Source organism: Mus caroli, unplaced genomic scaffold (assembly GCF_978045245.1).
Source record: "Mus caroli unplaced genomic scaffold, Mus_caroli_1 scaffold_2, whole genome shotgun sequence".
In the NCBI taxonomy this organism is placed as follows: domain Eukaryota; kingdom Metazoa; phylum Chordata; class Mammalia; order Rodentia; family Muridae; genus Mus; species Mus caroli.
Window position 1 is genome coordinate 127,671,288 of NW_028227257.1, and position 14,096 is coordinate 127,685,383.

The 14,096-nt window shown below is 43.6% G+C and overlaps 1 protein-coding gene across 5 annotated transcripts in view; it reads right to left on the reverse strand.

The window, feature by feature from the left end:
- Fmnl2 (formin like 2) overlaps positions 1-14,096 on the reverse strand; it is a 278,573-nt gene that overhangs the window by 32,270 nt on the left and 232,207 nt on the right. For all 5 annotated transcript variants that reach the window (XM_085834913.1, XM_085834909.1, XM_085834912.1 and 2 more), the window contains one exon: positions 3,265-3,339. In XM_085834913.1, the coding sequence (XP_085691039.1) occupies positions 3,265-3,339 (75 nt within the window). The remainder of the gene's footprint in view (positions 1-3,264; positions 3,340-14,096) is intronic.

Consider the following 14,096-nt stretch of genomic DNA (forward strand, 5'->3'; position numbering starts at 1 on the left):
AATGTGCAGAGCACCGCAAACTATAGAGATAAAAAGTAGATTCGTAGATACTTAGGGCTGAAGGGCAGAGCACATGGGAAACAGCCTCTAATGGCAGAGGGATTCATTCATTCTTTCTTTTTTTAAGATTTATTTATTTATTTTATGCATGTGAGTAAACTGCCTCTGTCTTCAGACACACCAGAAGAGGGCATCGGATGCCATTACAGATGGTTATGAGAGCCACCATGTGGTTGGCTGGGAATTGAGCTTAGAACCTCTGGGAAGAGCAATCAGTGCTCTTAACTGCTGAGCCATCTCTGCAGCCCCCAGCAGAAGGATTCTTAAGGAGATGAATGCAGTAATAATTAAACTGTGAATGGTTAACACACACCAAATCATACACTTTCATGGATGAAGTAGATGCATGCAAATCTAAACTTAAGAAAGCAGTCATACAGGTATACAGAGCAAAGTACCAATGAACACAGAGATAGAGATCATATAAAATATGAAACTTAATACAAAGAGGAGTAATATTCAAACAATGCAGAACCTCACCACCAGGTAATTACTTCAAAAATTCCCTTTGAGCTCTATCCTACCAAAAGATAGTAACTGATCTTTCACAGCATCCTTCTGTGGATTTCCTAACTGCTAGTTCGTAAATGCCTTGCATGTAGTGTTTTCTCCCAAAGACTGGCCCTAAGACCTGTCTCAAAATAAATAAATAAATTAATTAATTAATTAAAATAAAATAAAACCACTCTCCAGTTTAATAAATAACGGAATGAACTTCAACAGACCAACAGTGTTTTCCACAATGCCATCTATTGATGGGAACAATGGCGTACTCATGTTTGCCCTCTATGCAAGAGCCAGTAGGCTTTGGGAAGAAGGGAAAATAATCAGGGACCCAAAATCACAGCACTCAGAAAACCCCTTAACCCTGTCCCTCTACGCATGCCCTCCTCGCTTCTGAAAACAAGTCTAAAAGATCGGCTGCGTTCCATCACAGCCTGCGAGCCACGTGCAGTGCACACAAATGATAACTGGCATGCAGAGACATATGGCACACCTCGGCCTATACACATGGAAGTCAGAACCCGCACAGGAGAGTTAGTACAGTGACAGGAAATGGGTTTTGGTCTGTATGCAAATAGCTCACAAGTTAAGGGACTTACGTAAGATAACTTCAGCAGAAACGCAGCAGGCACCATAAATGAGTGAGGTGGGCAAGGTACAACTCAACAAATGGCAGAGAGGAATTTGTTTGTTTTTAGCATCAAAGAATTAGGGGCTCCTTGGCTGTAGTAGCTAATACTCCAATAGCCAAGAGAGAGGGCCTAAATATAGTTGGGTACTTTTAATTTAAAAATAAATAAATAAATAAAAATCAGGGGTTGGAGAGATGGCTTAGCAGTTAAGAGCATTGACTGCTTCTCCAGAAGTCCTGAGTTCAATTCCCAGCAACCACTTGGTGACTCACAACCACCTCTAATGTGATCCAATGCCCTCTTCTAGTGTGTCTGAAGACCATGACAGTGTGCTCATATACATAAAATAAATTATTTAAAAAGAAAAGATCAACTGTCATTTTTCATGTATCATACCCATAGATTTTCACAGACGAAGCTATCATGTACAAAAGTACTGCCTTGTGTGGGCTGGCCTCATCCTGGGCTCTGCCAGATTAAGAAAGCTCCTCTGGAGAAGGCACTCAGAAGCTGGAAATGAGCCTGGGGCTTATCACACACCTACTCATACCTTCAGCATCACTTTGAATGACCCTTGATCATTAAAATGACAAGAATTAAAAACTCACTGTAAAAGCGACCTTTGTGTTTACCATTTCATACTTTAAAAATTAAGTTTAAAAATAATTATCACAAGATCTCTGGGCCTGATACCCTCCCATACCCCACAGCCTGCCTGTCTCTCAGGAGATCTACAGTAACCAGGGACACAGATAGGAGCCTAGCATGGCTGTCCTCTGAGAGACCCTACCAACAGTTGACTGAGACAGATGCAGGTACTTACACACAACCATTGGACTGAAGTTAAGGACCCCTATGGAGGAATTAGGGGGAGGATTGAAGGAGCTGAAGGGGAGGGTGACCCCATAGGAAGACTAGGAGTCTCAACTAACCTGAAGATCCCAGACTGAGCCACCAACCAGGCAGCATACACGGACTAGTCCAAGTCCTACCATCACTCCCCAGCACCTGTATAACTGAGGACTGCCTAGTCTTGGCCTCAGTGGGAGAAAATGCACCAAAGGAAAAGGGTTCAGGAGAGGGGAAACCCTCTCAGAGGCAAGGGAAATGGGGGATTGGGCGAGGAATTCAGTGGGTGGGGCCGGGAAGGAGGGACAAAGGCTGGAATGTAAATAAATAAATAATTTTTAAAATTACCATGTCTAATAGAACAGAAAAGCTCTATAAGGGATTTTATCATCAGGATTTTAAAGGAGCTGAAACTAAGATTCGCATAAATCTAAGATCCAAGAAATGAGTCTCACACTGAAGACCTAGTGTGTTTCAGGCCTTACAGCCACTGTGATTCTAATGAAGATGTGACTGAGCAGCTGCACAAAGGCTTCGCATGCAAGAACTGTCAGGATGCATGCTCTGGAGACAAGTGCTGCACAGAAGGAACGCCTGGGCCGGCAAGTTTCCTAGGAGAACTGAAATCAGTCAAGGACAAGGACAGGGCTGCACTGGAAAGGAACGGCTAAGGAAGCCTCGTGAGGAACTCTGTCTTGAGCCCAGAATGAAGACTTAGGAGCTGAAATTCAGAAATGCCCCAGGTAGGGGTCAGTCACAGCAAGAAGGAAGCCAAAGGGAGAAGAGCCATCAACACCATCTCCAGCTAGGATGCCAATGGTCCAGTCAGCAAAGCCAAGCACTTTAGTCTGTGAGCATGTGGTCTAGAGAGGTCACTAGAGCAAAAGGCCAAAGTTCCATCCAGCTGAGGCCTCTATGCAGGTCACCTTGGTGGCTACGGGAATTCACACTAAGTCGTGACTTCCTTTTCTCAACCACGTGACTTTCCCTCTTATTTGTTAAATTATCAGCGTTTCTGTCCTTTAATCAAATGAGTGAAACTTGAAAGGGCTCCAGAAAGGGAGCCTTCAGATAAAGAAAACCACTCTAGAGTGGATGACTAACCTCGTTCATTCGCCTGAGCCCTTTACTGTGTCCACTTGACTGTGGCGTGTGTTTTGGAGGAAAGGGGGCTTGAAATTGAGTTTTCATTGTTGAAAGGAGTGCCAGGATAACTCACCATAAAGTCTATGTTATTATCTTCATTCCTGAAATGTTCCATCAGCTTCTCGAAACGCTGCTTTTCTCCGCAGACCTGAAACATACGTGGTTATCATGCATAAGACATTCCATACAGAAGCATCCCACTGTAGTCCTGACAATTATTTTCTAGTATATACTCTTTACTTTTCTTCAAAGCTTGCTAGCCACCAAACAGCAGCATGAAGCTAACCAGATGTGGGTGCGTGGTTTCTGTTCCTCGTGGTTTTCATGTTATCGGATGTGTTCCTCCTTCGGGGTCTTTGCTCTTCCCAGAGCATTTTAATAGGCCTTCACAATACAGTTCACAAAAACTGGCTGCAGGTTTCCTATATTACCAACATGCGCTCCAGACAGAGATACCAAAAGATTTAAATAGTTTTATATTTAAACTCCTTGTGAGGAAGACTGACCATGCTCTCGTGTCTGTCTCAATTAAATAATTTGAGTGCACCGCATAATTTCCTGTGATTTATGGAGTAGCACCCCCAGAGGCCTGAAACACACACATTTTAGCTCAAACTGATTTCCATTGAACATGTGAAATACTCAAAACTGCAGGGTCCCGGGGAATGTTTCATCTACATGAAAGTTAAAGACCAAAAAAAAAAAAAAAAAAACAGTCAAACATTCATATCAAAATAATAGCTCTCTGAAGACTCACACACAAAATCAAGGATGAATTTTAATTCTAATTCTCACCCTGTCCTTGGGTAGCTTTGTTGAAAGCAAACCCTATATCCACTAGTTAATTCATTCAGCCTTGAGAGAGTATTCAGTTGAACTATACACATGCTAAATTAGGCTACGCATGCCAATAACTACTGTGATTTCATATGTGATCTTAGGGATATCCAGACTAAACCTCAAGAATTCCCCTAAAATGGCATTTCATAATGTAATAATGCTGCCGTGTAAGTCATGTTAAATCTATATAAACATATATATTTGAGAATGAGAGAGTCCAATGAAGATAAAAATGTCATGTTTTACTTCTGTTACATTTTCAGCATCTAGAATGATACTTTGCATACTATAAGGCTCAATATTTCTTGAATTGTACTGAATAGAATAAAAAAAATCTATCAGAATACCCTTCCTTAAGAGTGATGATAGGGCTGGAGAGATGGCTCAGTGGGTAAGAGAACCCACTGCTCTTCTGAAGGTCTTGAGTTCAAATCCCAGCAACCACATGGTGGCTCACAACCATCCGTAATGAGATCTGATGGCTCTTCTGGTATATCTGAAGACAGCTACAGTGTACTTAGATATAATAATAAATAAATCTTAAAAAAAAAAAGAGTGATGATAGACTTACTTTTTAAAAAATTATTTATCTTATGTATGTGAGTACACTTTCACTCTCTTCAGACACACCAGAAGAAGGCATCAGATCCCATTACCACGTGGTTGGCTGAGAATTGAACTCAAGACCTCTGGAAGAGCAGTCAAGCTCTTAACTGCTGAGCCAGCTCTCCAGTCCTGATAGACTGACTTACTTTTATTTGCCATCACATTTTAACATGAAAAATTCCTTGTACATGTTTTATGTGTAATATGTGTTATATATGTATATTTAAATAATTCCAAGAGTTGTGTACATCTCTGTTTTATGATATAAAACTAGTCAAGATAATGAGATAACGGGTGCTTTTATTTACAGACAACAGAAGTAACACAGTTTAAAGTGGATCACTGTGTCTTTACACCGATGTCATTCACCTTTCTGTTATAATGAAAGATGAGACACAATTATAAAGAGAAATAGGATTTCTTCCACTTGTGGAAAGTTTAGACCAAGATCAGCTGACTCTGTAGCTTTGTGACTCTGGTGTGTCCCAAACATCACAGTATGAGCTCCTGTGCTCAGTCAGGTAGAGTAAACTGTTTACACTGTGAACTTGGAAGTGAGGACCAGAAAGGACCTGCTTCCTGCATTCCTCTTTGGGGCTACGCACAATGGCCTGAGGCCTACCCTTAGGCCTACAGTACCTTTGGGTACCAAGCCTTTAGCGTAGGTACCTTTGTAGGCATAGCAAATCATACCTAGAGAAGACAATTGATGAGATTTCCTGTTCCCTTTTCTGCTCAGTCTGGTGTGGGTAACAGTAAATCTCATTTTAAAACCCTGCTTTCTGTCCCAGCAAACACGAGCTGGGTCTGCTGGGTGTGCAGTTAGTCCTGCCACCAGTAAGAGGATCTCGTGGAAGCACTGCTAGCTTATGTAGCTCTTGAATGACTGAGCTTTGCAGATCTTAGCCCTGGGCTCTGCGTCACTGAGGGTGGGAGTAGCCAATGAGGGTCACACGATCTTCGAGGCTCTGTTTTGTTTGGCTGTGGAAGACGAGGGCTCCTTCCTCACCAGTTATGCGACAGCTACACTTGTGGTTTTCCAGGTTTGCTGGTACACCACCAAGAGCAACACCGCATTTCCATTTTGAGGTTGTTTCCAGGAATAGGTGTAAAGCAAGTAAGTAGTACTGCCTTTGTGTGGGTGCCATGGATATAGTCGGTGCGCTGAGAAAGATAATTCTCTCCTCCTTGCATATTTGGTTTTGACTGTTTGATGTCTACCGTGTCAAGCCTCCCAGGACAAAGCTGAATGCTTGTCAATTATCTGATTCTCCAAACTGGGAACTCAGGTCCTGCATAGCACACATGGAGGAGAGCTGTTTTTACATTTTATATTACATTTTCTTTCTTAGAACATAAACTCTTCTGGGTTTGAGGTAAAGAATGTCCAGTCTTGAGGCGGATTTCTGAGTTCGAGGCCAGCCTGGTCTACAAAGTGAGTGCCAGGACAGCCAGGGCTACACAGAAAAACCCTGTCTCGAAAAAAAAACCAAAAGAAAAAAAAAAAAAAAAAAAGAATGTCCAGTCTTGTCAGGAGCCTCCATATATAGGTAGACTCATCTCAGACAGCCAGGGAAATTTCAAGATTATACCTGATCTTGGTAAACACTAGAGCTGTAGAGAAGGGCTCCTTTCTGTAGAAGGAAGTTCTAGTAAACTCTGAGTCATGTGGCTTCATCTTCATGGGGACACACCACATTCTGGAATTCTTCATACGGTGTGGCTAATTCTGACTTGGACAAGAAATTATACCATTTATTTTCTCCTTCAGATTTTGGGATTTAATCATGCATTACAATGGGTGGTTGAGGCTGTAGCTCAATTTTTATAGTGCTTACTTAGCTTCCAGCAAGTCCGGGGCTCTCCATAACCTGTGTGTGCCAGCATTCACCTGTCACTCTACTATTAATACTCAGGAGGTAGCAGCTAGAGGATCAGGAGTTCGGAGTTATCCTTGCCTCTATCCTGCGTTCAAGGTTAGCCTGGGATACAGTCTCAAAAACCAACCAAAGAGACCTCCACCTAAAAACACAAAGCTTGAAAAAAATCAACTCATATCTTAGACTAGGTATATGGCAAGTGGATTTCTGTGAGTTCTAGGACACTTAAACAGCCAAACCCTTTGGTGGAGCTCAGAAGATCATGTATGGCTCTCAGACATTGGAGCAAGAAGCTGTGATGTTGAAGATGACTTGGAGACCACAAGATGTTAAAGCTAACAGGGAGTGGAACCAGGCCAGAAGAAAGAACTTGTTTGTCATCATCAAAGATGAAAAGGAAGTAGAGATCTGAAGGTTACTTTGACATTAGCCACAGAGATGCAGTTTGGAGTCTGCCCAGTTGGTTTCCTAACTTGCTTTGGGGATAACAGTTAAGTGATTTGATGAATCTCAGAAGAGACTTTGAACTTTGGACTTATAACCTTGTTAAGACTGCTATAGACTATGGGGACTTTAGAAGTTGGACTAAATGTACTTTATTACTATGCTATGTCTAGATATGACCCCCATAGACTCATATGTTTGAACAAGCCTATGGGGGCAAGGGAATTGTATATGATGGTTTATGTATGCTTGGCCCAGGGAGTTATACTATTAGGAGGTGTAGCCTTGTTGGAGTAGGTACTGCCTTGTTGGAGTAAGTGTGTCACTGTGGGCATGGGCTTTAAGACCCTAGTCCTAGCTAGCCAATCTTCTCCTCTCTGCCTTCGGAACAAGATGTCAAGATTCTTTATGCAACCCACACTAAAACACATGCACAGAAATTAAGTGTGGTGTCTTTAGGTACCTAACACTGAACATCTGAATATCTGGAAACATCTGGAAATGACTGAAGTTTTCACAGGACTATTTAGTATTAGTGAAACATCAAGTTCTCAGTCACGAGTCTTTATAGACCTACACTTCATTAAGAGATAGAGAAGGTTGAGGACACCACAAAATCCATCCATTATTACTTTATTGGAATGAAGTAACATGGTTCCATTTGAACCATGTCCGGTATGAAGATCTCATTCTTAGATTCTAAGGAGCCCTCAGCAGGTCTAGTGAAGGGTCTGCTTCTATCACAATAGTCATTTGGAGGCTGTGTATGAAGTAAGAGGTCCTGGGATGCATAGGGAGCCATTGCCTAGAGCAGTGGTTTCACTGGCCACTAAGAAGTCAGTTACCATCAGACTGCTGCTGTTAGCAAGAGAAGGCAACAGATGCTTTTCAACCACAAATAACTATAAAATCATGGCTTGCTTCATAAATCCTGAAAAAATGGAACTTCTCTTCTCTAGCAGGTCCAAAAGGGGACTGTGTTCAGTCATAAGATCGACTGCCTTGCAATGGTGCTTTCCTTCAGGGAGCTCCCCAGATCTCAGGGACTTACTGTGGCAAGGAGTCTGTCCACACAGCAAGAAGGAAACACTTAAGCAAGGGGCCCTTAATTTTTGTATAACTAACCCAGAAGAATTCACATTTAGTCGTCAAGCACGAGTACATGGTGTGTGTGTGTGTGTGTGTGTGTGTGTGTGTGTGTGTGTGTGTGTCTGTCTGTCTGTCTGTCTGTCAGGGGTGGGGGTGGGGCACCCTGGGAGCTGGCAGTGGCTACAGGGTTAGTTAGTACAGGTAGTCAGTGACTTTGGTGGGGTTGAAAGTTAGGCATCTGTATCTTACCAGCAAGAAAATATTCATTTCAAAGCTTTGGTGATACCTTCTCTCCATTATGAGCCTAGAGGGAAATAGACCCCTCCCCACCCCTAGAGACGGTTTAAACCACAGTCCTCTTGGCATCCAGGACCCTGGCTGTGTCCAAATGGTTTGGGGTCCTTTGGAAACGCTTTTAACAGACGTCGAAGAACAGAGTGATGATCTGGGCAGAGACTGCATTTGCTTGCTTCTCACTAGTGGGGATGTCTCCGCTTCCATGGGACAGGCTGCTCTAACTGGGCCAGGCAGGATTTAGCTGCTTCCCAAGTAGGAGTGAAGCAGTTGGGCTTAAGATAAGGATTTGGCCTTCATGCTTCAACACACTGAGTCAGAAGATGTTTCTTCCCCTACCCCAAGATCCTTGTGGGCTGCCCAGCATAACCCAATAGGCCTGTGTGGAGGAAATCAAAGACTTGCTCACGGGTGCTTAATTTCCACCATTCCCCTGAGTTATGGAGTTCCCTATAGCCCTGTACTCCATATGGCCTCTTTATCATTAACTATTCTATAATTCTTATTTTCTTTATTTTTATATTCTATCCTCGTGTGTGTGTGTGTGTGTGTATGTGTATAAGCTAGACAACAACCTGTGAGAGTTGGTTCTCTCCATGATGTAGGTTCTGGGAATTAAGCTTAGGTAATCAGCGTTGTCAGCAAGCACCTTTACCCTCTGAGCCATACTTCTGCCCCTCCACCATAATCCTTTTTTTTTTGTTGGGGGCTGGTTTTTTGAGACATGGTTTCTCTGTGTAGCTCTCGCAATCCTGGGACTTATTCTGTAGACCAGGGCGGTTAGAACTGAGAGATTTGCCTCCCTCTGCCTCCTGAGTGATGGGATTAAAGATGTGCACCCCTACCACCCAACTCCAATCTGCCTTCTTAAAGAAGGACCTGGAAGTCAGCAGTACAATCTCCAGCTCTGAAGATGAGAAAGGAAGTCCACGATGTTCCCTGAATTGCCTGAACTAACAGCTTGGGGGTGGCAGCCCTGTTACTATATAACCCAGGTTTAAAGATCCCACCTGATGGGAAAAAGACCAACCATTTCTGACCTCACAGCACCTCAGTGCCAGCAGTGTTTGAGTTTAAAGATACAAAGAGGGACAGCTGTACTAGGCAGGACTTCACAAGGATGGGTGGGCAGGGGCTACACTATCAGACTGAAGTCTGTGGTCTGGAAAGTAAGTACATTCGTATAATTCAGGTTGATGAATTTATCCATATGTGAATGATTTGCTGGTGCCTTGGTTACTGTTCTATTGCTATGAAGAGACACGGTGGCCAAGCCAGCTTATAAAAGAAAGCATTTAGTCTGATCATCATGATAGGGAACATAGCAGCAAGTATGGCAAGTATGGTGCTGGAGCAGATGTAAACTCCCAGTGTCCATCTGATTTGTAAGATGGACACAGAACTCTGAAGGACACAACTCCTCCAATAGGACCACACCTCCTAGTCCTTCTTAAATAGTCCAATAACCAAGAACCAAACGGTCAGGTATTCGAGCCCCTGGGGGGTCATTCTCAATCAAACCATCACACAGTGATATGTAAGAAAAATGCCCCTTATGGCCTAGCAGAGCACTTGCTTTTCAAATGCATAGGCTGGAGTTTGTCTACAGATTGTCACATTCTGGTGGCCCTACTCCTAGCAGGAGGAATCTACCACCTGAAGGAGTAACACAGTGCACAGGAGAGCTCCTTTACAGTCTGTTTGGCTTACTTTCTGAAGCTCCTAAGGTCGCTCCATCCAATAAGGACTCCCCCACCCCCACCCCCACCCCCCGCCCCTAGATCCCTCCTGTGGATATGGAGTCTTGAGGGCAAAGCCAGGGAAGGAATCAGAAATACTAGACCGTAGGAATAATTCCATGCATGGTGATACATGCCTTTAGTCCTAGCACTCAGGACACTGAGATGGCAGGCATATCTAGGCTAACTGGTTTACCTACATAGTGAGTTTTCGAAAATTCAGGGCTTCATAGAGAGACCTTCTCAAAACACAAACAAACAAACAAAAAAGTCAAGAACAGCAAATGTTAGCTGCCACAGTGTACTTTAAATCAAACAAACATAGAATGGCTCTATATATGAGGTATGCATGCCATGGCATGCATTTGGAGGTCAGAAGACAATTCTTTCTACCATGTGGAACCTGGAGGATTGAACTCAGATTATTAGGGTTCACCATAAGTGCTGAGCCATCTTGCTGAACCCTAGTATAGCTCTTTTATTTAAGTGCTATTGTGTCTTACAATCTGTGGGTCTTGTTGGCAGATAGAAATTATATGCTGTGATATATAGCATGCAATCTTATCTGTGTGTAAATGTGCTTCTTGTTTATGCATATGCTTTTTACATTTTTTTATTACTTTGTATGTATGTGTGCATATGTGTTACAGCACACACATGGAAATCTGAGGACAACTTTACAGAGTCAGATCTCTCCTTTCACCTTTCTGTGAGTTCTGGGATTTGAACTCAAGTTATCAGGCTTGTGTGGCAACTGCTTTATTGCACAACCATCTCACCACTTGAGCCATATGTTTTGACAACTCATAGCATTCTCATGATGGCCAACATGTGAACTCTGCAAATAGTTCAAAACTAGTCTCTTGTTCTTTCATCCTTGCCAGTTTCTAAAACCAGGCTCAAAGGAGAGAAGAGTTATCTTCTTTCAGCCATGTTGGCCCTGGAGCTGGGGTTGGTCTGGTGCTGCTATGCCTTCAAATGCAGTGAATTCTCACATACACTAGCTTTCATTGTGTAAATCATCCTCCCCAAGTGAAGTAATAAAAGGCTAAAGCCTATGATTGGCAGTAAAGAGAGGAAGGTGGGACTTCCTGGGAAGAAGAAAGGAACTCTAGGAAGAAGGAAGAGGAAGGTGACTATGGGCCTAGAAGGTATGGCTAGTCATGGGGCTGGATGGAGCTAGGTAGTCAGGTTAACTTAGATGAGCTAGTTGAGAGTCTGCCCAGCTAAAGCCTAAGTTTTGAAATATTAAGTAAGGGTCTCGGTGTGGTTATTTGAGAAACTAGCTGATAAAGGAATAACTGCTACCATATTAATCTCTAGCATTAATTAGTATATACAGATGATTAATAGTCATTTTTTTTTACATCCTGGTTTGACCAAGTAGGTAGGGTGGTTTAGATGCAAGCAGTGTGAGCTAAGTAATACTTCGCTTTCACATGGGACACAGAGTTTACCACCCTTCCTACATACAGCTTTCCATTTCCTGTGGGGTTGTGAAATACACCTATTTAATGACTGCTCATGTCATATAGACAGAAATGTGAATCTGGCTTGCATGCTTCTTCTCCCTCAGCAGAAATGAAGGGGGCTCTGGAGCCCAAGTCATTTCTAGGGAACCACATCAGAGGGTATCACCCGGTTCATTACTGAGGGGTGGGCAGTGGAACAATCCGAACATACAGGACTTTGACAGAGCCATGAGCTCTTTCATAGTTTCCGATCTATGTCAACAACATGCCATCGTGTATGTCCACCAAGCAGCTAGAAAGAGGACATATTTAATCCATTAGTTTTAAAGGTTAATATGCTTCCCTGTTTCAAAGCATCTTGACCTGGATTTCTTGCTGGCAGAATAAAGAATTCTTAGAAAGAAAAGGAGGGAGGGGGAGGGGAAGGGAAGGGAAGGGAAGGGAAGGGAAGGGAAGGGAGGGGGAGGGGGAGGGGGAGGGGGAGGGGGAGGGGGAGGGGGAGGGGGAGGGGGAGGGGACACAGGACGGGACGGGACGGGACGGGACGGGACGGGACGGGACGGGACGGGACGGGACGGGACGGGACGGGACGGGACGGGAAGGGAAGGGAAGGGAAGGGAAGGGAAGGGAAGGGAAGGGAAGGGAAGGGAAGGGAAGGGAAGGGAAAAGAACCATTCAAAGCTCTTTTTAATACCTATTTCTGTTGTGTATACCAGGCTACCACAGTGCTTTGAGGCATCTTTATCTGCCACAAAAATAATCTGTTATTGTTCATTCTGAATTCAACTACTCTCTCTGCAGTGGTTTGGATAATAATGCACCCCCTACACCAGGCAGGGCATGGTAGTGTGTGCCTTTAATCCCAGCACTCTGGAGACAGAGGCAAGCAGATCTCTGACAGTTCAACACCATTCTGGTCTACAAAGTGAGTACCAGGAGCCTAGCCAGTGCTGTTATACAGAGAAACCCTGTCTCAAAATAAAAAATAAAAATAAATAAAAAAGAGGGGGGGGGGAGTCCTCCAAAGCCACAAGCCTTTAATCCCAGTCTTGGGAGGCAGGGCAGGTGGATCTCGGAATTGGAGGCCAGCCTGGTCTACAATGTGAGGAGTGAGTTCCAGGGCATCGAGGTCTACACAGAGAAACCCTGCCTTGAGAAATAAAAGATCAGCCCCCATAGGCTCATATATTTAAATGACTGGTATGGGAATGGAACTCATTGAAAGGATTACAAGGTTTAGGAGTTATGGCCTTGTTGGAGAAGGCTTCTCACTAGGGCTGGGCTTTGAGAGTTTCTCTTTCTCTGGCTAAGGACCAGGATGCTGCTCTCAACTACTGCTCCAGTGCTGCCCTGCTCCCTGCCCTGTTGAAAACTGATTAACCCTCTGAAGCTAGAAATGAGCCCTTGATTAAATGCTTTCTTTTATAAGAGTTGCCTTGGCCATCTCTTTACAGCAACAGAACCGTGACTATGACAGCCACTTTTCATTAGCTACTCAAGTGTAATCTGTCTTCTTACTGTCCACTTGTCCTTTCTTCCACATGGAAAACCCTTTCTCTGTTACTGCAGATGGAACCCACAGCTATCTGTGAATTACCACAATGCAAAGATGCCTTTTACCTATGCAAGTCTCTATGCACAGTCAGTGGGCTAATTCCTGCTCAGATATATCATAATTCCCCAAGATACCCCGAGATAGTAACGTGGCCTTCTTGGTGTTGCTCAAATGCAAGCTGAATGGAGTTTATGATCGAGCTATTTAATCTATAGTCAAAAGAGCTGGGGGGTTAATCATATGAGTGCATGGGCCTCTAGTTCCCCAGTGAAACTGGCTAGAAACCTTGACTGCTTTCAGAAGCAGAGATTCCTAGTCTCACTGTGGAGGTCCTCCATCAAGTCTCAGTTTAGAGCCCTGGAATCTGCTCTGTTTAGAATGGCTGTAGGAGATATTTGTAGTCTTTGCTAGGGTTACTATTGTGATAAAACTTCATAACCAAAAGCAACTTGGAGAGAAAAGGGTTTATTTCAACTCAGGACTCTCAGGATGCACACCATCACTGAGGGAAGTCAGGGCACAATCTCAAGGCAGGAACCTGGAAGCAGAAACTGAAGCAGAGGCCATGGAGAAACACCACTTACTGGGTTGCTATGGCTGCTTTTTTAGCATCACCCACAAATGGTCTGAAACTAACCATATCAATTATTAATCAAGAAAACTCCCCTCAGGCAATGTGATGGAAGCAGTTCCTCATTGGATGTTCCCTTTTCCCAAGTGAAATTACCTAGTGACAAAACACTAGCGGGGGCATTGGTACACAGGTTAGATACCAAGTGTAATCCACAACACTTAATTATGGTTTTCATCGCTGTCATAATTCTGGAGAGATTTAAGTATTGCCATTAAAATATATTTTAAGATTTTTAAAAAGTGTGTGTGTGTGAGGGGGGGGAGGGGAGAGAAAGGGAGGGAGGGGAAGGGAGAGAAGTGCAGGGAAGAGAGGGAGAGAGAAGTGCTGGGAAGAGAGGGGAAGAGAGGGGAGG